Source organism: Auxenochlorella protothecoides (genome assembly GCF_000733215.1).
Source record: "Auxenochlorella protothecoides strain 0710 unplaced genomic scaffold scaffold5, whole genome shotgun sequence".
Lineage (NCBI taxonomy): Eukaryota > Viridiplantae > Chlorophyta > Trebouxiophyceae > Chlorellales > Chlorellaceae > Auxenochlorella > Auxenochlorella protothecoides.
The window spans coordinates 123,778-148,609 of NW_011934118.1; the positions used below are offsets into that span (position 1 = coordinate 123,778).

General features: G+C 63.8%; 10 protein-coding genes across 10 annotated transcripts; 8 read left to right on the forward strand and 2 right to left on the reverse strand.

Moving 5' to 3' along the window:
• Positions 1-41: 41 nt before the first annotated feature.
• Positions 42-2,388, forward strand: F751_4235 (hypothetical protein; the record flags this gene model as incomplete). The annotated part of the gene is made up of 8 exons (XM_011397145.1): positions 42-206; positions 309-395; positions 556-636; positions 830-920; positions 1,107-1,144; positions 1,553-1,655; positions 1,942-2,011; positions 2,220-2,388. The coding sequence occupies 8 exons, from the start codon at positions 42-44 to the stop codon at positions 2,386-2,388; spliced, it is 804 nt and encodes a 267-aa protein (XP_011395447.1).
• Positions 2,389-2,460: 72 nt separating this feature from the next.
• On the forward strand, positions 2,461-3,894 carry F751_4236 (hypothetical protein; the record flags this gene model as incomplete). Its single annotated transcript, XM_011397146.1, has 3 exons — positions 2,461-2,704; positions 2,879-2,983; positions 3,233-3,894. The coding sequence occupies 3 exons, from the start codon at positions 2,461-2,463 to the stop codon at positions 3,892-3,894; spliced, it is 1,011 nt and encodes a 336-aa protein (XP_011395448.1).
• An 845-nt stretch (positions 3,895-4,739) lies between these two features.
• On the forward strand, positions 4,740-7,631 carry F751_4237 (Translation factor GUF1-like protein, mitochondrial; the record flags this gene model as incomplete). Its single annotated transcript, XM_011397147.1, has 5 exons — positions 4,740-5,102; positions 5,282-5,470; positions 5,638-6,429; positions 6,647-6,852; positions 7,163-7,631. The coding sequence occupies 5 exons, from the start codon at positions 4,740-4,742 to the stop codon at positions 7,629-7,631; spliced, it is 2,019 nt and encodes a 672-aa protein (XP_011395449.1).
• A 348-nt stretch (positions 7,632-7,979) lies between these two features.
• Positions 7,980-8,864, reverse strand: F751_4238 (hypothetical protein; the record flags this gene model as incomplete). Its single annotated transcript, XM_011397148.1, has 3 exons — positions 7,980-8,101; positions 8,317-8,483; positions 8,599-8,864. 3 exons carry the CDS (start codon positions 8,862-8,864, stop codon positions 7,980-7,982), a joined length of 555 nt encoding a protein of 184 aa, XP_011395450.1.
• An 819-nt stretch (positions 8,865-9,683) lies between these two features.
• F751_4239 (Lipase) lies at positions 9,684-11,045 on the forward strand (the record flags this gene model as incomplete). The annotated part of the gene is made up of 3 exons (XM_011397149.1): positions 9,684-9,761; positions 9,885-10,195; positions 10,463-11,045. The coding sequence occupies 3 exons, from the start codon at positions 9,684-9,686 to the stop codon at positions 11,043-11,045; spliced, it is 972 nt and encodes a 323-aa protein (XP_011395451.1).
• Positions 11,046-12,171: 1,126 nt separating this feature from the next.
• On the forward strand, positions 12,172-13,358 carry F751_4240 (hypothetical protein; the record flags this gene model as incomplete). Its single annotated transcript, XM_011397150.1, has 3 exons — positions 12,172-12,274; positions 12,466-12,755; positions 13,056-13,358. 3 exons carry the CDS (start codon positions 12,172-12,174, stop codon positions 13,356-13,358), a joined length of 696 nt encoding a protein of 231 aa, XP_011395452.1.
• A 147-nt stretch (positions 13,359-13,505) lies between these two features.
• Positions 13,506-15,931, reverse strand: F751_4241 (Peptidyl-prolyl cis-trans isomerase D; the record flags this gene model as incomplete). The annotated part of the gene is made up of 6 exons (XM_011397151.1): positions 13,506-13,793; positions 14,021-14,143; positions 14,368-14,440; positions 14,572-14,720; positions 14,790-15,178; positions 15,706-15,931. The coding sequence occupies 6 exons, from the start codon at positions 15,929-15,931 to the stop codon at positions 13,506-13,508; spliced, it is 1,248 nt and encodes a 415-aa protein (XP_011395453.1).
• A 1,179-nt stretch (positions 15,932-17,110) lies between these two features.
• Positions 17,111-20,082, forward strand: F751_4242 (Serine/threonine-protein kinase ssp1; the record flags this gene model as incomplete). The annotated part of the gene is made up of 7 exons (XM_011397152.1): positions 17,111-17,206; positions 17,577-17,720; positions 17,972-18,165; positions 18,374-18,560; positions 18,723-19,566; positions 19,699-19,841; positions 19,945-20,082. The coding sequence occupies 7 exons, from the start codon at positions 17,111-17,113 to the stop codon at positions 20,080-20,082; spliced, it is 1,746 nt and encodes a 581-aa protein (XP_011395454.1).
• Positions 20,083-20,390: 308 nt separating this feature from the next.
• On the forward strand, positions 20,391-21,816 carry F751_4243 (hypothetical protein; the record flags this gene model as incomplete). The annotated part of the gene is made up of 4 exons (XM_011397153.1): positions 20,391-20,514; positions 20,648-20,705; positions 20,916-21,239; positions 21,675-21,816. 4 exons carry the CDS (start codon positions 20,391-20,393, stop codon positions 21,814-21,816), a joined length of 648 nt encoding a protein of 215 aa, XP_011395455.1.
• A 1,427-nt stretch (positions 21,817-23,243) lies between these two features.
• On the forward strand, positions 23,244-23,875 carry F751_4244 (hypothetical protein; the record flags this gene model as incomplete). Its single annotated transcript, XM_011397154.1, has 2 exons — positions 23,244-23,488; positions 23,581-23,875. The coding sequence occupies 2 exons, from the start codon at positions 23,244-23,246 to the stop codon at positions 23,873-23,875; spliced, it is 540 nt and encodes a 179-aa protein (XP_011395456.1).
• Positions 23,876-24,832: the final 957 nt, after the last annotated feature.

Genomic DNA, 24,832 nt, shown 5'->3' on the forward strand with positions numbered 1-24,832 from the left:
GCGCAAAATCCGACCCTCTATCCACATGTCTGACCGCCACAATGTCCCCCCCCCTTGAGCAGGTGCTCTACAACCTCTTCTCCGAGACGGGTCGGCGCGAATATGCTGACTGTGCGCGCCGCTTCGACAAGCCCGCCTTTCTGGAGCCCCTGCTCCAGGGACGAGACCCCCTGCCCGGTCTGCATGCCAACACCCACCTGGCCCAGGTGCTCTTCTCGGCGTGAAGGATTTGTGCAACGCGTGACAATACAGTGGGTTGCTGTGCATGCGAGGTCAAGTCGCCTTGGCTGCATCCTTTTGCACCGCAGGTGAACGGATTTGCGGCCCGGTACGACTCGATGGGAGACAAGGCCGGGGCGACTGCCGTCCACAATTTCTTCGCCCTTCTCGAAAAGGTATAGGACAATGTAGGGTCCTAGGGGTGCCTTCGCCTCCATGGGCAGTGTACAGCTGAATATCGGAATGCTGAGCAAATGCATACGGCACTGCTGACAGCACACACGCAGAGCTTTCCCATTTCCCAACCTGTGTTCCCGCACCTGCACCCACTCGCAGTACCACAGCTTTGCAACGGGGGGCTCCAACTGGCGCGAATTCTGGTTCAACGAGTCCACAGTGGCAGACGCAATCAATGACGTAAGGAAAAGTGATGTGTGTTGGAATGATAAAGGGCTGAGCACGGGAACAGGGATCAAGCCGCTTTGTGATTTCAGCTCACACAATGGGGCTATTTGAGCTGCACTAGTGCTGTTCCACAAGTTGTAGCTGTTTCGCTGCCCAGACAGAGCATCAGTCCTTCACGCCTACACACACTCAAACCTGCTAGCAGCCAGACTCGGGGGCAGTGTCCCAAGAGTCCTGCACCCAGTACAACATGCTGAAGATCGCGAGGCGGATGTTCACCTGGTCCGGCAGTCCAGGTGAACAGTGCTTGGTCTTTGGAGGAAGGAGACGGATTCAGAAATGTCTTGGCTTACTGACGCACTGGTGTGCTAGAAGAAATGGCCGCACATTGCCCTCCTGCGAGCTCTGATTGGGGGCCACATTGTGCACCATGCCTTGCATTGGACATCCCCCCTCCGCGTCACCCACCTTGCGGCCCGCAGCCATGGCGGACTACTATGAGCTGGCCATGCAGAACGGCGTGCTGGGCATCCAGCGCAAGCCACACTCGCACGACGACCAGCATGACCATCTGCACGAGCACCATCAGCACCATGCGCATCAGCACCAGCGCCAGCACCAGCACCACCTGGGACTGGGGCGGGAGCAGGTGCAGGAGGTGCCGGAGCAGGGTCGCCCTGCATCGTCAGAGAGCCTGACTGCCGCCATGACAGCTGTGTACGAGACCCAGCCGCGGCCAGCAGACCATCAGGCATGCAGGCCCTGAGAGGGAGGGTGTTGTGTGGGAGCTGGGCGATGGTAGGTGACATGGACTGGATCATTCCGACTCCCAGAGGGCCATCCTCCGGAAAAATCACGCTGCCACCTCTTTTAAGTGCCCCTCCGTGCCAGCCACACATCTTCACCCCGCCCCCCCATACCTCGACAGGTGGTTTCATGGCCGCAAGACCCTGGCGCCATGCTGCAGAGCAGCACAGGGCTGGCAACCAATGCTGCCGGCCCGGGTGTGATGATCTACTACCTCCCCCAATGTGAGTAGAGAGCAAGGAATGGGGGTTGTTGGTTATACTGGGTGGAGCGAGGGGCTGAGTGCACAGCGGTGAAGGGTCACCCAAAACTGGCTTGGCCCTCTTGGGCAGGGGCTCCCAGGCCGGCCTGCCCTTGCATAGGTTTCTGCTTGCATCGGCCTGATTGTTTAGCGTTCAATCAAAAGACTTGCGAGGTGCACTGGCCCGCACCCGATACCCTGTCTCGCTGCCTGTGCATCCTTCATGATGACGCCGGCTCGCCCCCCACAACCCCCCTGCAACCCTGCAGTCGCCGGCGAGTGGAAGGGCGAGCGCGGGCATTCCTGGACAGGATGGGGCGACCCTTACAACGCATTCTGGTGCTGCTATGGCAGCGGGGTCGAGTCTTTTTCCAAACTGGCAGATTCCATCTACTTCCACAGGCATGCTTGTTATTTGAGAGGGGTTCTTGGGTGTTGGGAAGCGCATTGAAGATTCTCAGATCGCATGTGCACCAAGTGCTCTTATAATGGAATGCACTGCTCTCACATGACCACATGAGACCTGAATCGGCCGGCCTTGCTGCAGGACGGTCAACGCGTCGGCGGCTGCGGGCGTGGCGGCGGCCGCCGCCGATGCTCCCCCGGAGCTCTTTGTCAACCAGCTGGTGACCAGCAGCCTCGAGTGGAAGCAGCAGGGCGTCGTGGTGAACCAGACTGCAGGCAAGGACTGGGGCTGGGGCCGGGGCCAGACATGAGGTCGTGTGTGTTGCGGGTGCTCCACATCCACCCCACCGCTCTGATCTGCCACCTCTCCGCCCCCTGCAGACATGTATGGGCCAGAGTCGGCGGCTCGCGCCCGCCTCGTCATCACGACCGCCGATGAGGCCGGCACCGCGCACTTTGTGCTCAAGTGGCGCATCCCCGCCTGGACCGACCCGACTGCCGCGCTGGTCAAGGTGGATGGCAGGAATGCGAGCTGCGTGCCGCCGGCCCCAGTGGAAGGTGTCGCGGACTCCGGTGCCCAGGCCTTTTACTGTGACCTGGGCCCCGAATGGAAGAGTGGCGACGTGGGTGAGTGGAGGGCGTGGGGAGGAGGGCTTGGTGGGCTCTCAGGTCGTCACTATGAGCTCGTGCCTTGCAGCATGTGATTGAATCTCCTCTGCGAGGCTCTGCACGTGTCCCAACCAGGCCCAAACAAATTTCAAACTACGGCACCCCTCCCAATCCCATCCGCCCACCCTACAGTCGAGTCGTTCTTCCCCTTCAAGTCACGTGTGGAGAGCATCAATGACCAGCGCCCGGAGAACTCCCGCCTCAAGGCCGTCTTGGTTGGGCCCTGGGTCATGGCAGGTGAGCAGGGCTAAGCGGTGGTTGTTGGGGCAGGTACAACCTACGTGTCCGGTGCCCAAACGCTTGATTGATCAGGTGGGTGGATGCATCCGGCAGGATTGGGTTCGTAGACCATACAAAGTGCATTTCATCCTAAGCCCATGATCTATTGATGCTATCAATCACTTGCACGCCCCGCCGAGTCTCACGCGGACCCCGCCCCCCTTCATATCTTCATCCTCCTCTGCACCCTCCGACGATCCGCATCAGGTGTCACGGATGGCAAACGCAACATCACCGCCGACCCGAGATCCATCGACACCCTGCTGAGCATGCCGTCCAGCGCCGACCTGGTGTCCCTCAGGCCTTTCACCCTGGAGCGCGGTACGCAGAATGAGGGTCCCATCCTCCTCACCCGCCACGCGGCCAACGCCACGCTGCTGGCGGTCCCGCACCCGCAGTCCCCCTCTCGCGCCGCGGCCATGGATGCCACCTTCCGCCTGGTTCCTGGTGCTGATGGGGCGTGCAGCGACGGCAGCCAGGGCGTGGAGGGCGGGCCCCTCTTGACCCCGGGCAGGTGTGTGAGCCTGGAGCCCATGGGTCATCCGGGGCAGCGCCTGCGTCAGCAGCACGACGGCAGCCTGACCGTGGTGGCAGGCGCCGGCGCCGGAGTTTCGCCCTCTGTGTTCACCGTCGCCGCCTGCAGTGAGCCTGGAAACCTGTGCCTGCTGGGCGCGTCGGCCGGGGACAAAGCCGGCGCGTCCCCCAGCATCCACCTGCTGGCGCCCGCAGCGCCCCAATACCCTCTGGGGTCTAGGGTGCTGAAGGGCCTGGACTCGCAGTACCTCCTCGTCCCCATTGGCCAGATCATCGACGAGCACTACACCACCTACTTTGAGTTCCTGGACCCGCCCGCGGCAGTCAGCATGTGAGCGAGGAAGGCGTGCCACAGGCCAGCACCTTTCAAAGTGTTACTGTGTTTTTCACATGGACGCCCCCTGTCGCTGCGTCTCCGGCACAAGACATATAGTGTCAGCCTCCAAGACTCAGCTGCCACAGACATGTATCCATGTGTCTGCTTTGCCCCCTCACTCCCCTTTTGAATTCAAAGGGATCGCGGTAAATTGGAAGACCTGTAGATCAGGGCGCCCAGGCACACCTGTTTTCTGGCATGCATCCTCCGCTGTAAAAGCAGGAAGCTTTTACGACCAAAAGAAACCCATTCACAAAGCAAAAAGGCAATGATACCACAACGTGCCGTCCTAGCCACTAGACGAAAGTGACTGTTTTTTAATGTCACTTCCGGGAATTGAACCCGGGTTTGCACGACTTCGTACTTCAGATGTTGAACAATGCCAATAACGCAGAATATAGAATGGAAGGGGAGTTCCGACCTCCCTTTCCCTCATCGTACGTTTGGCCGAGACTGGCTGACATCTCCATTGCACACTTGGCAAGCACTTGATTAATCAACTATAGATCTGCGGAAGTTTCCTTAAATATTGACCTGTATAGATTCGGCTTCACACAGCCTGCTGATACGACAACGTGCAAGAGCATCTCCTCACTACACTACCATACGCCCTTGCTTGAGGATTGGCGTAAATCATGATATTATCTGTATATTGATTCCCTGAAGCGACCGCTCAGGGCAGCTTCAAGCATTGCCTGAGTCCCGTCAGGGAGTGGCGACATGCCAGACACTCAGACCCCGGAGGATTGCTAGGTCGGCGACGGTGTCAGCCGTTCCGCATCCTCAATCGCACCTGCACGCGGTATGCAGGGCCTGATCAGGTCTGCAGGCGCATGGCTGCGCGCAGACTCCCCCGTGGTGTCGTCGGCAAGTCTGGCCTGTGCATGGCCAGTGCTGCCGGCATGGAGCTGGCGCCAGCCTCCGCACCCGGCCCGCTGCACCAGCACCGAGGCCGAGGCTCCTGAGAGGGAGGCTCCCCAGGGCGAGGCCTCTCCCCGTGGCTTCCTGGCGGGGGGCCACTCTGTGGAGGACTTCCCACCCTCCCACATCAGGAACTTCTCCATCATCGCGCACGTGGACCACGGCAAGTCCACCCTGGCAGACCGCCTGCTGGAGCTGACGGGGGCCATCAACCCCGGCGCCAAGCAGTACCTCGACAAGCTCCAGGTGAGGAGCGTGTGGGTGGTTGGGGGGTAGTGTGGGAGGCCTGCGGCACGGCCGTCACCTCTGCACCCCGCAGCGCTGCCGACTGTGGTGTGTGCTGGAGTATCCGCTCATCTGCAGCGGCTTTCCGGCCCACTCCACTCACCTCGTCTGCCTCCCACTTGTACCCCTGCCCACATCAGGTGGAGAAGGAGCGGGGCATCACGGTCAAGGCCCAGACGGCGAGTCTGGTGTTCAAACACGAGGGCGAGCAGTACCTGCTGAACCTGATCGACACCCCGGGCCACGTCGATTTCTCGTACGAGGTCTCGCGCTCCCTGGCGGCCTGCCAGGGCGCCATCTTGCTGGTGGACGCCAGCCAGGGCGTGCAGGTGCGCGCGCGTGTGCTGGGTGACCCGGGGTGACTGGCTGGAGGGCGGGTGGGTTGCCAGACGGCGATCCTGTTGGTCCTGCTCCAGGGCGGCGCCATTCATCAGCACCCCGCCAAACCCCTCTCTTCCCTGCACCGTCCCCTCCTGACCGACCGCCACACCTTCAGGCCCAGACGGTGGCCAACTTCTGGCTGGCCTTTGAGCAGGACCTGGCCATCATCCCCGTGCTGAACAAGATCGACCACCCCGGGGCGGAGCCGGCGCGGGTCACCGCCCAGCTGGCGGAGGCCTTTGACCTGGACCCTGCCGCGGTGCTGGCAATCTCGGCCAAGACCGGGGCGGGGCTGGACCGGGTGCTCCCCGCCGTGGTCGAGCGCGTCCCCCCCCCGCGCGGCGACCTGGCCGCCCCGCTGCGCGCGCTGCTGTTTGACGCCTACCACGACGAGTACCGCGGCGTGGTGTGCCTGCTGGCGGTGGCCGACGGCGCCGTGGGGCGCGGCGACCGCGTCACAGCCGCGGCGGCCGGCCAGAGCTACGACGTGGTGGAGGTGGGCCTGCTGGCGCCGGAGCCGGTGCCCACGCCCAGCCTGCGCGCGGGGCAGGTCGGGTACGTGCTGGCAGGGATGAAGGACACGCGTCAGGCGCGGGTGGGCGACACCTGGCACGCCGCACGCGCGCCCGTGCCGGCTTTCCCTGGCTTCAAGCCCGCACAGAGCATGGTGTTCGCCGGCATCTTCCCCGTCTCCGCCGACGGGCACGAGCGCCTGGCCGCAGCGATGGCCCGCCTGGCGCTGACCGACGCCAGCGTGGCGGTGCGCCGCGAGAACTCCAACGCCCTGGGCGCGGGCTTCCGCTGCGGCTTCCTGGGCCTGCTCCACCTGGACGTCTTCCGGCAGCGCCTAGAGCAGGAGCATGGCGCCGACGTGCTGGTCACTGCCCCCACCGTGCCCTGTCGGGTGGTGCGTTCTGGGGGTTTGGATGCGTTCCTTGTCTTTTGGGTGGGTGGGGGGAAGGTTCTGAGAGGGTAGGGGGGGGGGTGGATGTGGTGTTGCTGTGGAGGGGCCAACTTTGGGCCCATATCTGTTCAGGGCAACGGCTCCTGGGTGACTCCCTCTGCCCTGGTCGAGCAAAGGCATCCTCGACCCAACTCAACGATCTCCCCAAACCCAACCATAGGTGCTGCAAGGGGGCGAGAGCATCGAGCTGAGCAACCCCGCCGACTTCCCCACCGACGTACGGGTGGAGGCGGTGTGGGAGCCCACTGTGCGAGCCACGGTCGTGACCCCGGAGGAGTACGTGGGGGCGCTGATGCAGCTGTGCACCGCCGCGCGGGGGGAGCTGCTCGACCACGTGGTCCTCGACCCCGGGCGCACCATGCTCAAGTGAGGCGAGGGGGGAATGGATGGGGTATAAAAAGGGGGCCGGGGACAGTGCGCAGAGCAGGGGGGGACCTGTGATACCTTGCAGCTGAGGTGGCGGCCTTTTGCTAGCATCCTTGCTGCATGGGAGCCATCCATCTCCTGCCCCCACTGCACGCCTCGCCACTGATGCTCAACACCTAGCCGCTTCCCAAAGGCTCCCTTCCGAACCTGCCTGCACCCCACGTCACGACCCCTCCTCTATACACACATCAAATTGCCCCCCCCCCTCGCCCACCACCAAAAAACTCCCCCTTCCTCCCTGTCTTGAAAGGTACACGCTGCCGCTGGCAGAGCTGGGCGGCGATTTCTACGACGAGCTCAAGTCGGCGTCCTCCGGCTACGCCAGCCTGGACTATGAGGAGGGCGAACCGCGGCGCGCGCCCATGCAGCGCCTGGACATCCTGCTCAACGGCGAGCCCGTGGATGCGCTGGCGCGCATCGTGCACCGCGACCGCGCGGAGCCGCTGGGGCGGCGACTGTGCGCGGCGCTGGCGGGGGCCCTGCCCCAGCAGCAGTTCCAGGTGGCCGTGCAGGCGGCGGCGGGGGGGCGCGTCGTGGCTCGGGATACCATCCGCGCGCTGCGCAAGAACGTGCTGGCCAAGTGCTACGGCGGGGACGTGTCGCGCAAGCGCAAGCTGCTGGAGAAGCAGAAGGAGGGGAAAAAGCGGATGCGACAGCTGGGGTCGGTGGAGGTGCCCACCGACGTGTTCCATGACCTGATGAAGGTGCGCAGCCGGTAGCGCAAGGGGGTGGCGCGCCCTGGTGTGCCCCCCCCTCCGCCTGGATGCCAGTCTGCCTGCCTGCCATGAGGCCCCACCTAGGATTGAATGTGGAATTGCAACGAGTAGGAGGAGCAAGGGGGGAGGGGGTGCTGGGGTCGTCTGATGACATGTCGGGAGACCACCGCGGCACCACCGTACAGGAGTGCATGGGGCGGGGGAAGGGCCCTGCCTCCCTGCACAGGGACATGCACGTGAGACCAGGGAAGGTGCACTGGTAGCGAGGAGGAGCAATTAGAGCCTCGGCGCCGACCGATGGTGCGCTGCTCGGTGCCGAGACGCTCCCGGGACAATCCCGACGTCGCCAGCTCAGTACATGTTCTCCACCTGGGTGCTCTTGGCGGGGCTCCGTGCATCCACCCTCGCCCTCCGCATGCGGTCCAGGGCGGGCCGCAGGGCAAAGTTCTTCTTGAACCATGTGCCTAGTTGTACTGCACGTGGTTGTATGGGGGAGGGTTTGGGGTGAGTGGGAACAGAAGATATCTGCCCTTGATTGACTCAGCAATGGAGTGGTTTGAAGCAGGCAGGCATCCAAATGTTTTCAATGTCTCATCCATTCCGGTTGCTCATTATCCATTCCCATGCCAGATAATAAGCCCACACCCACTCCTTGACCCCCTATAACCCCCCCCACTCCACCTCTTACCTTCCACGGTGCGGATCTGGGGGACCAGTGTCCGCACATTGCGGATGGGAAGCCAGTCCGCCAGGCCCTGGCCCCACACCAGCGTGTTCTCATCCACCACCCCATGCACCCAGGCCTCGCGCAGGACGGGGAGGGAGCAAGGTCCACGTGGCACGCTCATGCGGTCCCTGTGTCCGTGCAATGAGTGTGAGAGGGTAACAGTGTGAGCATTGCCAGCGAGGGAGGAGGCATGCTCTGCGCATGGACCGGCCCCTCCACATTGACCGCCCAGCCAACGCATACCTGTAATACCAGACATTCTCGGCCGTCATGAAGCGGACGTAGTCCACCATCATGCGGTCCTCATGCTCGTACTTCCCGGGCTGGAAGGGCTCGTGGGGGGGGGGCAGGGGCCGCCCGGTCGGCCTAATCTTGCGCACCAGCGGATTATCACCCGCCGGCTTCTTGCCGACCTTCTTATCGCCCTTCTTCTTCGATTTCAACGACGACTTTGCGGCCAGCTGGGCCACCTCGTTAGCCGCGGGAGGGGGGGCTCCCCACCCAAACATCGTGCCCTGTTGCCGGTTGGCACCTCCCGATGACCAGTTTTGCAGGTCGTATAGCTTTATGAGAGATACAATATGTGTCGGTGTAATGCTGTCGCGGGGACCCAGCCAGCTGATGGACACTTCAACTCATGTTATCCCCACACATGCAATGCGCGCTCAACGCCAGCTTTCGGAATATCCCCCTTTCCCACAACCCTCCAGGTCCCGTATGGTGATCAAAGGCGCAAGCTGATCCGTTAGCTTCTGACCTTCAATGTTGTGTCTCCCATGCTGCCAAGCCCCGCGACAGCAGCAATGCCCATCGCCTGACCACGTCTGGATCACTCCCGCTAGGTTCGAACGTCGACTCCTCATCAGGCCTCCCCATACCCACGCCTCTGCAACTCCGAAGAATTAGTCATGTGCGAACCGCGATGACATCCTTTCGCGGCCCGCGTGCCCTGCTGTCTTGTCTCCTGCTCCTCGCTGGTGCCGTGTGGGTGAAACCTCCGGGATGCCACGGTGCGGATGGGGAAGGAGTTACTGACAAGGGAGGCTGCGGTCGGAAATGGGGAAACAGATTACAAGGAAGACCAGCTTTGTGAAACGACTGGTGCCACAGCTGAGCTATGACTTCTGGGGGTGGCCACCCTTGGACTGCCCCCCTAAGCCCTTGCATTCTCACTGTAGCATCCACACACCCCTGTCCTGCCAGGCGCACTGGATTGGCTACCCGGCCATGCGCTGACCTGGCATGCCCCCGCCTCCTGGTGGCCACGCTGGCTATGGTCTCCGCACCCGCCAGGCTACGACACCCCCCGCCGCACCCTGGTGCACCCGATGTGGCCCGACGGCAGCCTGGCCAGCCCCGTGGAGCTGGAGCTGAGTCCGCGCCAGCTGGACGCCGAGCCGCGCCTGGTGCCGGCGCGCAGTTCTGGCGCACGTCGGCCACCGCGACGCGGCGGCCCCGGGCCCGGCGCCCCCAGCAGTGGGCCGGATGTCGCGTATAACATGAGCGCTCTAACCCCCTTTGTCCCCCAGGACAAGGCCTGGATGCTGGACGCCGACCAGGCGGCGCGCAGGGGCGAGGGACTGGACTGGGTGGTGGCCCGCCGCCTCGCCGAGTACGTGGCAGCGTCGTACTGCAACACCTCCAACATTGCGGCGTGGAACTGCACCCGCTGCGGCGACCCCTCCTCTGAGGATGATGAATCGAGCGGGCCGGAGTTTGAGCTGGAGACGCTGGCGTGGGATGCGGCCTGGGACCTGCTGGGGTTTGTGGGCTGGAGCAACACGCTGCAGGCCACGGTCATCGCCTTTCGCGGGACCGACTCCCGGTCTATTTATAACTGGTGAGGGGGGGAGAGGGGGAGGGGGGATTATGTGGGGGAGATATCGGGCAATTGTTGCCTGTACCCCGCAGATGAGTCTGTGACCCCTTTCCCCCGACATGTCAAGATGCGCCACACATCTGGGCGTTCTACTTTCCCAGCCAGCCGCTTCAAGGCTTCCACATTGGGTCGCCTCCACCCCGACCCCCGTCCACACTACCCTCACCACCCAAGATTTCTTTCCTGTCACCACCCAAATTCCCCTCCCCCCTCTACATCACGCTCCAGGGTGACCAACATGCGCACCTGGCGCACCGACCTCAACCTGACTACGCCCGGCGCGCCCGCCAATGCGTTGGTGCACGGCGGCTTCCTCACCTCCTGGAGCGGCTCCTCCCTGTCCCGCTCGGTGACGCGCGCGGCAGCGGCGCTGCAGCGCCGCCACGGCCCGCACCCGGTGCACGCCACGGGGCACTCGCTGGGCGGTGCGCTGGCCACCATATGCGCCATGGAGCTGCGCGCGCTGCACGGCCTGCACGACGTGCGGCTGACCACCTTTGGCAGCCCGCGCGTCGGCAACGCGGTGTTCGCCGCCTGGCTCCAACGCGTGGTGCCGGAGCACTGGCGATTCACGCACAACCGCGACATAGTACCCTCCGTGGCGCCGCCCTACATGGGCTTCTGGCATCTGGCGCGCGAGGTATGGGTGCTGGACCAGGCGGGGGCGGCCACGCTGGTGGGCATCTGCGATGCTACTGGGGAGGACATCCGCTGCCACAACTCGGTGTGCCACCTGGGGCTGTGCTCCTCCGTCGCCGACCACCTCCTGTACCTGGCAGAGATGTACACGCCCCGGCCCATGGGCTGCTGAGGGGGGTTGCATCCTAGGGAAGGGGGGGCGAGGCGTGAGGCGGCCTGACCTGGTGCACGCATCGATGGGCCCTCATCTCCAGGCCTCTGCCCCGTCATGATAATACTGACGCCGTGGTCTTGTAATACAGAATACTTCAAGCTGCAAAGTCGGCGAACTGTACGTTATGGAGGCGACATGACAGCAGTCCGGGATTCTGATCAGTGGCCATAATAGAAACGGAGAGCGCGGGATTAACAATGAACACACTCTCATGAACCTGATGTCGAGCAACGCCTTCCCCCTTTTACACCCCGAGTAGCATCCTGCGACTTCACAACCCCTTCATCATGGACGTACATGTCGATGGGAAGGCAGTCTTCGCTGCAGTGAGTGGGATCCTGGGGGGTGCGGCACGAGCATGCTCCCGAGATCCGAGGCCGGCTCAACGAACGATTCGAGTGGATGTTACATGCTCAACCAATCCAGATTGCACCGTATTCCGAGGTAACATGGATGAGCATTGTTTTTACGGACTCATAGGCATCAACTTAGACTCCCAGTCAGTTGCCCATTCGACGGCTGTCCCCATGTCGCAGTTGCGGACGACGGCCCGGGCATGCCAGAAGCCCCAGACTCCATGACGCATCTGATGGCCAGTCTGACCTCCGCTCTGGAGGATGGGAGTCAATCGACTTATAAATTGCAGCTCCGGTCGACGAGTACGTGCTTTCACTCTGGAGTGTGGGCTGATTACAAGGGGGCCTGTGTGCCATCTCAATATGTTCTGTCGGACCCTTAACATTGCCAGTCCCACCCCGTGCAAGCAGCTTGCAACCAGAGTGTGATCGCCACCTTTCAAAGAGAGAGATTAGCTGGAATATGGTATCCAACCATCGGACCAGAGCTGGCACCTAAACACCAGGCATTTTCTGGGACAGATGTCAGCCTGAGCATCGCTGGGCGCCTCGACAGGCAAGGTACCTTGGTGGCCTGCCCCTAGAAAGGCATTGCAAGCATGGTGACATGAGGTCTGCATTCCTGCATCACACTCACCCTCTGTGCACCCTCTTGTCCAGTCGTTCAAGACCTGAGTCAGAGGCTGAAGGGCTATGTGGTGCTCACAGCCGCGATCACCCCGCGAGCGATGTTCAAGTTTTCTGTTGAGCAACCGGATGAACCTCTACGGAGATGGGTGTCGCCATTTGAAAACAAGGATGTGACATCAGCCCAGGAGGCCCTTCGTGCAGGTCAGGCAATGCCTGGGAGCACACGGGCATACCTCGATGTGGATTCCATCATCTTGCTGGGCAAACATCTAGAGATTGCTGTTGGATGTGGTGCATTGCTCGACCACTTGGCCAACAGGTGGGAGCGCAACCACCAAGAAGTCTAGCCACCATCCACGCCCTCACGCCGTCACCTGTTTCACCATCAACAGGTCTCACTCAATGGGCCTCTCTTTCGACCACCAGCCCCGCCACCCAGACTGCGCCCCCCGGGATTGGCATCGGCCACGCTGCCTCCCGAGCCGCACGGTGGCACGCCTATGCGGGCGTGGTCCTCAGGCACGGCGCAGGCCCCACCGGGCAGCAGGCCGGCCCAGCTGCCAGGGTGGACATCCATGCCTACCTGGAGCACGAGGCGACCGACCCCAGCCAGGCCGCGCACGACGCCCTCGCCGGTCTGGACTGGGCAGAGTTTGGGCTACGGCATGATGCCTCAGGGCCGGTGCCGACCCTGCACGACGAGACGGGGATGCCAGGCCCGCTCCGCAGCTGCGTTGTCGTCCTGCACCTGGCACCCGCCCCGACAGCGGGCCAAACCCCCAAGCCTCTTGCGCCGAGGGCTCAGGTCGGCGCCGCGCCTGTCGTTGCGTGGGCCGGCGCCTTGATTGTGTTGATATGCTGCGAGTCCCTGGGTGAGACCTCAAAGACTGTATGACTCCGCCGATTCTGGCCCGCTAGACGCAGCAGCGCAGGGAAGTCCCCCCCCCCCCCAAGAAAACCTCCCCTCACCCACTCCCTCCAGGCGATGCTGATGCGCGCGGCAACGACGAGCGCCCTGCTGGAGCTCAAGGCGGCGGATCCAGCCCGGCTGCGCTCGCGGCGTGAGCAGTCGCTGGCGCGGGCGCTGCCCTGCCTGGCCGGCGCCCTCGTGGACCTCGCGCGTCAGGGCGAGGGCGGCGGCGGCCTGCTGGCCCACGCCTGCGCCCTGTTCGGGGGCTGTCGGGAGGCTGAGCTGGAGGGCAGGCTGGTCGGGGCGCTGCAGGCCGCGGTGCGGCGAGGCCGGGCCAGCCGGCGCCTCGAGCTCGGCCTGGCCGCCGAGGAGTGACGGTAGCGCTTCAACCTGAGTGCTTTGGCTGTCAAGCTACCCTTATGGACCCTCCCATACCCCCCAGCCTCTTTCTCTCTAGCTTTCCCTACCCTCCCCAACCGTCAACTCTTCCCCCGCCCTCCAAGGTCCTCAGTGCTCCGGCAATTAGTAATTGTACCCCGTGGCGTTGGCAGGCAGGCCGAGGCGCAGGTCGGGCACGATGGTCCCCTTGCGCAGCTGCCCCGCGTCCACGATCACGACGCCGGCGTCGCCGTGCGCTGTGTCCTCTGGCTGGCCATGGGACACGGCGTTGATGGCCTCGCTCACCTCCCAGCCCGCCACCACCTGGCCAAAGATGGTGTACCCGCCGTTCAGGTGGGGAGAGGGGCCCATCATGATGGAGAAGTGGCCCTCGTTGGTGTTGGGACCCATGTTGGCGGAGCTCAGCAGGCCCTGCAAAAGAGGGGGGGAGGAGTTGGGGGAGGGCTCTTGTTGGAGGGGAAGAATCCGGAAAGGTTGTCATGCTGGACGATAGGCTGGTCGTAGTATAAGCCCTGCGCGCGGTCTGAGGTTATCACGGCCACCTCGACCAGCGGTTACCATACACAAGCTCCTGCACAGTGTACCCCATGGAGCTTTCCCCACCTCCCTTTAACATGCCAGGCACCACCCTCCTGCACCTTGTGATCATGCTTGAGCGCCAGGCCGCCGGGGTCGTCCGCAAAGGTGCCCCCGAAGGCCGACTCTACATTTGCGCCGCCCTGGTTGATCCAGCCCTTGACGATGCGGTAGAACGTCCCGCCCTGTGTGATGGTGCGGGCGAGCAGTGGTGGGAGGGGGGAGAGAGGAGCATCCATGAAGTGGCTTGGCAGCGGCAAATGGGCAGCGAGCAGAGCCTGCTGCCGCTGCGCCACTGCACAGCATGCAGGGTCGCAGCGGTCCCGGGTGCCGGCGGCAGCGGCATCGACCCTGATCAGGGTCAAGATATACAAGCCCCGGCATGTCCCGCAGAGCACAGCGCGCGCACCTTCAGGTGGTACACCTTGTGCCCGTCTTCGCGTGGCTTGGGCACGGCCCCCTTCTCCCCCGAGCAAAGCAGCCTGGGCATGGTGGAGATGCGGGGAGGCAGCGTGCGGTCTCAGACATGACAGGCACATGACGGGGAGGGCGCTGGACCACCAATGGCTGGACACTCGGCCTCTCTTGGCACCGCCCGCCGGACCCTGCTCACCTCATGTTCTCGGCGTGGCGCGGGGCAACGTCGCTGAAGAGCACGATCTCCATGCGGCCGATGGGCGCGCCCTTGATCGCGACGTCCAGGAAGACCAGGGGGAGGGTGGCGTTGTTGCGCAGCGCCTCGTACTCGGGCATGATGATCGACTGGTTGGCGATGGGGCCCGCCGCCTCGCCGGCCGCGGGCTGCTCCTGCGCCATGGTGTTCTCCGGCACCTTCTCGGGCCGCACGCCGACGTCGGCGGCCGCGGGGTCGGTGGCTGCGGCCGGCGTCGCAGGGCTGGTGACATCGGCCGCCGAAGACCCCTGCTGCGCCTCGGTGCCGCCCGCGGCCTCGGCAGGCTTGACGGGGGGCGCTGCGGTCTCGCCAGGCCTCACCCCCGCACCCGCCGCGACCTCCTCGGGCTTGGCAGTGGCACCCGCACCCGCCGCAGCGTCGCTCCTGGCTGCTTCCGAGGACTGCACCACCTCCGCTGCCTTGGCGGCACCGCCACTGCTCGTCTCCGCCTTGGTCTTGGTGTCGGAGTTCGCTGAGGCAGCCTTTGCCTTGGGCGTCTCCGTGTGCTGCTTGGTGGAGATGGCGATCCCGTTCAGCCACCCGTCCTCTGCAGGGTGCCCAGAGTGTGCGGGGGTTCTCAGATCACACCGTCCTCCAGGACCCAACGTAGTCACCGGCACGTCCCAGCGGTATCAAGGCCCGCGCCCCGTGACACACAGACCTTTGAAGCGTTTTCGTGGAAGTTTGTCGGTGTTGCCTGCCATCAGCCAGCACTGCGGCAGTTTAAAGAGGGTGAAGGTGCAAGATGGGGCTGGGCTTTTCAAACCCCCCTGCAGCAGCCGGCATAGCCGTGGCAATCCCCACCCCAGCCTCACGACAACCCTTCCCCTCTCTGCCCACCTCCCCACTCGCTGAGCGTGGCGAGCACCGATCGGTGGAGGCGCAGTACTGGAACCAGGTGCACGTGGGGGTGGTCTCGCATTTGGCCGCGCAGTCTCGAGGGGCCACCTAACCAGGTCGTACGGGATGCAGGGTGACGCATGAGGTATGCCTCGGATCCCTTAGCTTTGGCTCGAACAAATGCGATGAGATCTCAGCATCAAGAAAAGCCTCTCACCGCATGATGGGAGACACCAGAGACCACAACGTCGGCGGTCGTTGGATATGGAAACCCCTTGTACAGTTGGAAGGTGGAGCCCTCCAAGCCCACGGCAGAAGGGTAGACGATGACGGCGGGACCGGTGTACAGTTTGCCTTGGTAATAAGCGAACAGGATGATGGAAATGGCCAGAATTCCCAGCCCGGCCCGGGCGACCGGGACCCCCGTCTGCCCCTTGGTTTTGCGTATGGATCTCATCATCTTGGAATCATGCCGAGCTGAAGTGCAGCTCAGGCAGATCGAATATGCCTAAAATGGAGAAGGCGAGACTGCGCGCCACCGGTGCCGTACTTCTCATACCCAGTGCCGGGTGTGCTCCGCATGGCCCGCTCGCACTGCGCAGCGGGGTGATTCACGATTCCGCATTGCCAGTTCAATTTGCGGGCTCAAATGGATCGTAATTGCAAGGCTGCACTATTTTACAGTATTTCACCCATCAGCGACCATTCCACCATCGCATTCTTTGGATCGCGCACAGATCAAAGCCACCCGACCATGCACGCAGCCTGAGAGGCACCCCCTGGGCTGCTGCAACCTGAAGTAGGGCCCTCTGATCCAGAGACTGCTGCCACCCCAGTGCCTGCCACAGGGGTTTACATGCTGCGCACTCCTGATGCCGTACCGTCCTGACACGCCTCAGTGCTGCAGGTGGGGGAAGTGGTGGATGCTGTGCTCCTTCACGTTACCACGCAGAAGGCGTATTTTGGGCCTCAGAGATGGTGGGCTGCGCCGACACCTGTAGTCAGGGGGGTCAAGGTTGACTGGGCATGCCATGTCAAGCACAGCACCCTGCTCCCTGTTGGCGCAGGGGATGGGGGCGTGTGTAAGCTGTGATCGGCCCCTCCCGGAGAGCCGTCCTGGATCCGCGGTCCCTGAAGCAGAGAGGTCGGGTGCGGGTCTCTGATCTGTGCACAGGGAGGCGGCTGGGAATATCCCTGTTCAACCAGGGGGTATGTTGGACACATGGAGCACTGATGCCGTTGCGCTTCCCTGACACATGGCTGCAGCCCGCAGGTACTCACAACCGGTGGTTCGCCCCCACTCGCGCCCTTGCGGAGCGCTCTCCAAGAGCCTGACAGCGCACCTCCCCACCCCTCTCCCCTCAGGACGCCCAGTTGCAATCTTGATGGCAGTTTCAGCAGCAGCAGCAGCAGCAGTAGCGAGGATGGCGCTCCCCCATGTGCCTCTGTCTCATTACCCACGGCGGCCAAGGGTTTGCCAATTTTGGCCGCAGACAATGTCCTCCCCTTGGCCTCCCGGCCGGACCTCGCGAGAGTGAGGCTGGACCCCAAGATTTCCACCAACTCCCGCCTGAACGCCCCACTCACCAATCCGCCGGCCGGCGCGGCCACCGCCATCCGTCGGACAGCGACCCTGGACATGACGCACCTCCCGGGCACTGTACTCCTCAACCAGTACGCCATGGTCCGCTTCCTGGGTCGCGGCGTGTCTGGGCGCGTGTTCCTGGTCATGGACGTGCTGACTCAGCGCCTGCTGGCGCTCAAGGCGGTGCGGCGGCCGCCGCCGGGCGGCGGCCTGTCGCGCTCGGGCCGGCGCAGAGATCCGGCCGCTGACCTGGCGCGGGAGATCGAGGTCATGGCGCGCCTGCACCACCCAAACCTGCCCCGACTGTACGAGGTGGGATCCCACGGTGGGGGAAGGTTTTGCTGCATTTCATCGGGAGGCGGTGGCGCTTTGTGTGGCCACGGGGCTCGGGAAAGGATCGCGAGGGGTGATGCGGCGCCGTCGCAGCGACGATGCGCCCCCTTGCCTTCTTCTCCGTGCCCCCCACCTCCTTCCCCGCCCTGGACCCTGCGACGTGCCTCTCACCCATCCCGCACCCCAGGTGATTGACGACCCGGGGCACACCAAGATCCTGCTGGTCATGACGCTGGCGGAGGGGGGACCCGTGCTGACGCGTGCGTCCCTCGAGGCGGGCAGGAGGCTGCCGGAGGCCGAGGCCCGCGCCGCCTTCCACGGCATGGCCAAGGTGCGCGTTGTCTGATGGAAGGGGAATACTCACACAGGATGGGTTCGAGGAAGGGATCAGTCGGGTGGTGGCGAGTTTTGCACCAGGTAGAGCAGAGGCTGGTCAGGAGCGAGGCCTGCGTCTCCAAATCGCCAGTCAAGGACATGGTGCTATGGGACTGGGCCTGCAGCTCCCAGGCCTGGTGTCGCCGTGCCGGCTGGGCCTCGACCTGGGTCAAGGAATTGCGCCCCATTTCCCTCCTTTCCACACAGGGTCTGGCGGAGCTGCACCGCTTGGGCATTGTGCACGGCGATCTGAAGCCGGAGAACGTGCTGCTGGGGTCCCGGGTGATGCTCACCGACTTTGGCTGCTCCGGCTGGGAGGGCGGCGGCGTGGGGATCCACAGGCCCCGGGGCACGCCCGCTTTCCTCGCGCCGGAGCTGGCCTGCGCCGAGGCCGGACCCTGGTGGGCGTGTGTTGTGGGGTCGGTGTGCATGTGGGAGGAGGGCTGTCGGGCTGGCTGCCAGAATGAGTGGGAAGGAACCCTGTGTGATGCACACAACGGCGCCCCAGAGTGACGAGGGCCGTTTCACAGCACTCGTCGCTGCCACCCATGCGACTCTCCACCGCCAATCAACCCTCCCCGCACTTAACCCCCTCAATCTCTGCTCAAGCACGCCGGCCTCCGACGTCTACTCCTTGGGTGCCAGCCTCTTCACACTCCTCTTCGGCACCATCCCCTTCCCCGCCACCTCCATCGCCGAGCTGTACGAGGCGCTGCACACCCAGGACCTGGTCATCCCCAGTGAACCCGCGCTGGGCGAGGGCGTGCGCCAGCTGCTGCGCGGCTGCATGGAGAGGGTGAGGGGTGACAGATGGTGTCAGGAGGGGGATTGAAGGGGGGAGCATGCTTTGGGGAAGGAGAGGGGAGGTACACCGATGGTCTGGGAGCCCGGCCATGCAATGCAAGAGAGAAGAGTGCCCCTGTGCAGGATTCATGTCCGCCCTGCCCTCCCTTCGCAGGACCCTGCGCGGCGCTGGACGCTCGACTCGGTGCTGCAGCACCCCTGGGCGAGGGGCGGTGGCCCAGGTCCCGCCGAGCGGGACGGCGCCCACCCTTTCTCGCCGCTCCAGGCCCTGCTGACGCCCGACGCTCTGGTGCACCGCCTGCAGCCTGGCGCGGGCGTCGACCCAGTGAGTCATGCTGCGGTGGGGGAGGGCAGCCAGCCCGGCCTCGTGCTTGTGCTGCGCGGCAGTCTGATGGTGGTCTGGCAACCCAACGAGAGTCACGACGGCGCCTGCACACCTCCACACGGCAGCAATGCTGGCGCCTGCACACCTCCACTCGGCAGCAATGCTGGCGCCTGCAACACCCCCGACGCCGAGGGGCGTTCCCTAGGTCTGACGACGCCCGGCCCGTCACCACGGCCATGTGGGCTCGCTGCGACCCCAGGCCCAGTCAGCGCCCTCCTGGACCCCCTGACCAGCACAACCCTGCTCACGCAGTCCAGCTGCGCGTCGTTCTCGCCTTCCCCCGTCCCAGGCTTGAGGGCGCTGGGGGTCTCAGCCGCCACGGACCGCGCAGCTGCTGTGGAGGGGAAGCCGATGGGCTCTCCGGAGAAGCTCCCGATCCCAAGGCCCCAAGCCGGCATCCCAGCCACATCACCGCTGAATGGCTGCCTGGAGAGCCCTGACAAGCCAGGACAGCAGGAGGCTGGACCCTGCGACCCGCGTCACGGCTCACTTTTTCAGTCAGGCTTTGCCAGGGCGTGGGAAACGCTGGCATCGCTGCGGGACCCAGGCGGCGGCTGGAGGCTGGCGGAGCACCGAGGAGGCGGCGTCGTGGGAGCCTGGCGCATCCTGCAGGGTGAGGGCCGGCTGGTTGATGGAGTGTCAGGGGCCGGGACCCTGCCATAGGTTTAAGTGCCCGGTTCCCATCGCAAGTCCCCCCCCCAAACTGCCTGCCTGCCAACCTTGGCCTTCCTCTTCTCATTCACAGGTTCAGAAGGCCTCCCACCGGGCCAGGAAACACCCGCACAGGCTGGGCTAAAGGGCGCCAGGCTGGTGGTCGGTCCCGACGGCGCAGAGGTCGTCTTCGTGTCCCGAGCACAGGCGGAGGCGGCTTGGGCGGCAGATCCGCTGGTGAGTGGACAGTCAGGGGGCAGAGGCCTTGACCAGCTGCCTCCAAGTTGCCGACGCCGTGGTCCCAGCTCGTGATGAACCCTTCCTGTGCCCCTCCCCTCAGATCAAGCTGGCGCTGCTGGAGGTCGTGTGGAGCGAGGAGATCGAGGCGACGGCCCTGCACACCTTGCTGCTGCTGGCACACTCTATCCCGCAGCGCTCGCCCTCCAGGGAGAGCCTGCACATCTCAGGGCAGCCCTGAGTTTTCCATGCTCAGCCTTCATTACTCTCAATGCAGCACTCAATAATGCATTTTATTGCCGATTCTTCCTTGTTTACCTCTGGATTTTTGGCCGAGAGAATCTTCAGCCTGATGATGACTTTGACTGGAGGGCGGGGTGCGCGCGCGATTCCTCGTCTCGGGGTGCGCCTACGACATGCTTCCTTGTGTATAATGCGGCACTCAATTGAAACAAGCCAGACGCTTAGGATCTAAAAATATGTCGTCAAACACGTGAACCGTGTTGCCACACCCCAATGGTGGGCAGTTCCGTCCCGGAGCCTGGGCCGATGGTGGACCCGGAACCATTGGAGGAGTTGCTGGGCCGTTGCGAGCGGCACCTCATTCTCAATGAGTTCTCTGAAGCCGAGAGACTCTCTAGAGAGGTGCTGCAGCGCACTATGTACAATCCAGGTGAGGCGACTGGCAAGCCTCCGGGTCCGAGGGGTTGCGTTTCTGGTGTATGTCCAGGAAGTGCACGTGCTTTAAGTCGCTGGGCAGCAGCACCTCGTGACGTCTTCCATGCTGTCATGTCGTACATGGTCAGGAGATGCGGAGGATAGAGCTGCCGTGGTGCTTATCCAGGCCCTGTACGAGACAAAGAGGTGAATAATGTGATGGGGTGCCAGTTGGTCACTCAGTAGCTGCTGCCTGAGCCATGCAGGGTGAGGGGATCCATCCTCACACCCTTTTGCAGTTTGGTAGTCAGACCCTGAGCCAAGGCAGCAGCCTTGGCTTGGCTTGGCATGGCTGCTGCTGACCATTCAGTACCCACCCACCCACCCACCCCAACACACACACCCATGCACGCCCAGGTTTGGCTCGGTCAAGTCAGAGCTGCAGGCCCTGTTTGGGCGGCTCACCTCCACCCCCGCCGCCTCCCTGCTCCTCTACCTCTCCCTGGCCCTGGACTTTGCCGACCGCCGGCTGGAGGCGCAGCAGGTGACCCTGGACCTGCTGGCCACGCGGTCGCCGGCGGGCTCCTCGCCCTGGTCGCGCCGGCAATACGCCGCGCTGCTCCACCTTTACGTATTCGAGGTCCTGCTTCCCGAGCTGCACGAGCCCGCCCAGGCCGCGCGCTGGCTCCGGGAGTCGGCGCTCCCAATCCCCGCCGCCCTGCGCGCCAGCCTGGCCGCCGAGTTGGAGGCCGCCTTCCCGCCGGGGGAGGCCGCGCCGCCGCTCACCGGCAGCTGCGCTGCCGTCAGCGCCCTGCGCGCCGGCTCCACGGCGCGCGGCGCGGTGCCCCGCCCTGGCGCCTCGGGCGGGCTGGGCGACGCGCTGGGTGACGCGCTGGGCGACGCGCTGGGCGCGCTGGGTGCGGGGGACGGCGGGTCCAGCGCCTCCGCCTCCGCCTCGCCTGCCTCCGCCTCGCCCGGGCCGCGCGCGGGCCTGGGCGGCGCGGCCGAGGAGTGGCTGGGCCAGGGGCTGCGCGGCTGGCGCCAGGCGGGCGCCGCAGCCCTGGCCTCCATCTCCGGCACCGGCGGAGCGGGGGCGCAGGCGGGGGAGGGCGCCGCGGCGCGCGACCCCGGCGAGGCCGCCCCGTCGCATGACGCGGGTGCCGCGTACCTGGCCAGCGGTGCGCTGCTCCTGCTCCTGGGTTACGCCGTGCTGCTGCGCCGGCGCCAGGTGGCGGCGGGGGCGCAGGGCGCGCTGCGCGCGCTGGGCGACGTCCTGCGCATGGGCCTGCAGCTGTCGCCAGGGTCCATCCCGCGCTAAACAGTCTGGGTTCGACATGCAGGGGCGCGGGCGTGTGACTGTGTGTGTGTAAGTGTGCAAGTTGGTGATGGGCCTGCCGCCCAGGCCAGCCAGATTTTGGCGACCGCATGGCCTTGCTCTGCCAATCCGAGACAATCTCGATTAGCGTGCCCCCTCCCTTGTTGTAGCTCATACTGCCAGAGAAGAGGGGTGTAGCTGAGGTGCGCGTCCAAGTTGCAGGGGCTTGGATGGAGAAACTGTCGAGATTTAATTGTGAGCTGAGCCACACAGGAAGATGCCCTTGTGAGGAGCGCCCAACCAGCCTAGGTCAACCCTGAACAAGACCTTGACATACCCCTAAGAATGCTACTGTGGTCTACCCATTGCAAGCATCGGATTTGAAGAGTTATTGGGGTTTGTCGGCTGTTGTGGGGTTGAGAACCGCCCACCCAGTGACAAATGTAGAAGCATCACGCTCATGAGAAGCAGGACACTTGGGTGACTACAGATAACACGCCACACGCGGTAACTGCCAGCCAAAGCATCACATCGACAGCTTTACAGAGCTTCACTGCTGCCATTCAGTCATTGAGTTGCGATTTTAGTCAGCTCAGCGCTAAAGTTCTGACGGGCCAAAGACAACAAGGGCGGCGGGCCGTCACAGATCATTTCCCGCATGATCAATGTCGGGAGGGGCATCCTGTATGCCATCTTAACATTATCATCTACACGTAGGACCAGGTGAGGATGCTCTCAACCCGAAAAAGGGCCGATCTTGCACGACCGGGCTGTCGTGCCAACATCGACATTGCCCGGCAAGCCAATCTCGGATGAAAGATCTTGCCGGCATGCGCGGCACCCACGGAACGCTCCGCTGGGCTCAAACTTGCAATATCGAGGGGATGATGCTCCTCTTTGCGGTGCTGAATGATCCAGCCTCTGATGTGATATCCAGATGGCTGGACGATGACCCTTCGTCTGCACGCCTCGACAGTACACAGGCCCCAGGCAGTAAAATCCGACAGCCCCCAGCCAGCGCGACCCCTTGGATGCCATGCACGGCAAGCACCCTGCTCCTTCAGCCTGAGAAGTCATGGCGCCGTTGTTCCAGGGCCCGAGACTGGGAATGCCAGAGCAAGCACGCGCCACCCGCTCCCGGTGCTGGCAGCCCGGAGTGAGGACCTTTGGTCCATTGCCGACATGCATGCCTCCGTATTCCACACCCAGAAGCGTCTGTGGTGGCCCCTCCTGAAGCTAGAGATGGTCCTGGGTCTCCACATATGTAGGTCTAGCACTAGGGAAGGGGAAGCGCAAGGAGTGGGTGGGCCTGCCTGGCCGCTGGTGGTTGTGCCTGCAGCCATCGTGATACCAGGAGCACAAGGCATCCTCACCCCAGGCTGTGCGCCCTGCGCTGCCTTTATCGACATCTGACCCCTGCTAGTTACGTCATGCCCTTCTTCTGCGCAGCCTGCCTGCCAGAGGCCCAGGAGCAGTTTGGACGGTACTGCTGCCTCTTCATGACCGAGCCCAGTCCCCGGTCGAGGTCGCACACCTTGACGCCCCTGCTCAGCCGGCTCCTGCCGGCGCCCGTCCGTGAGGACAGCGCCGTCAGCCATGAAGTCCTCGGCGTCGTGGTGATCGACGCCACCGGCGTCAACCTCCCGCCGCGCAGACCCCGCCCGGGGGCGCAGAGGTGCGGTTTCTTGGGGGGGGCCACACCGAGCATGATTACAGCATTAAGCACCTGACCTCATTCCATCAGCGTTGCCCACACAACCATCGCAGGAAGGTGGCCCGCAAGCACATGGCCTACCTCTCCAACCTGGCGGTGATGAAGGACCGCCGGCGGTCAGGCCTGGGCATGCTGCTGGTGGCCGCCGGAGAGGAACGGGCCCGCGCCTGGGGCTGCCGCAGCATGGCGCTGCATGTGGAGGCGGGCAACCTGCAGGCCCTGGCCCTGTACACGCGCGCAGGGTACCGCAGGGTGGGCACCCAGCCGCGGTGGCAGGCGCTGCTGGAGCTGCGACGGGAACCGCTGGTCCTGCTCATGAAGAGGCTGCCGCCCCAAGACAGGCCATGAGGAGCTGCGCTGGGGGGTTCGCATCCCCGGCCACAACGAGCTGGGACGCCGCAGGTTATGGACTGATACTAGGTGGTTTACGTGGACATTTTGTAGCAGTTCCCAGATGTATCATTTCACGGCCTCCCGCCTCTAGGCGGTAATGTTACTTGAGGCCAGATTTCTGGCACCTTGGGCGCCCTCGAGGCGAGCAAGGAATTCAAAAGACCTCATCCTGATAGACTTGTACACTACAAAACAAAATGCCGAACGCAACTATTTCAAGTCCTTGTGGTGTGGCGGTATTCCGCCCTTACTGATGGTGCGGCTCGTTGGACAGGTTCGGCCGAGGCATCCAGGTCAAGATTTAAGCAATACAGTCATGCCAAATCGGGACTTTCCAATATGTAACATTCAGAGAAAATATGGATGGGAGGGGGGGTCAGAATGGACTTCGCTAGGTTGGTGAATTGTAACAAGATAGTCTTGAGGCCACCAGCCCTTCAACCATGAGGTTGATTGTCCTACTCATCATAAGTTGAACCCCTGGCGAGCAAGCCCGCGCAGAGTGGAAGGATGGTGCGCCAGGCCCGGCGCCGCTTCTTGTGGGTTGCTCGACTACCCCCACTTCCTTGCTTTCCAGCGCAGCAGCAACACAATGCACGTCGGGGCGCGACACACATCCAAGGATCCCAGAAGAAAGTATCTTCCAAAACCACCAGTACCACGGTCCCCACAAACGAACCATGCACTGCACCTCTGGAAGGAACCAGGGTTGAAGTGAGCATTCTGGACCGTCTGGTGTTTGCGACACCCGGAGTCCGTGTCGGTAAGGCGGGTGGTGTGGCACATGTTGTCACTCCGTGCGCTTCCGGTGCATGCGGGCAGTGCCTGTCGCTTGGTGGGCTGTGAGAAGTGTTCTAGATCCCTGATCTGGACCAGCGAGGCCCTCCCCCTGTCCCACGACCCCCAGATAAC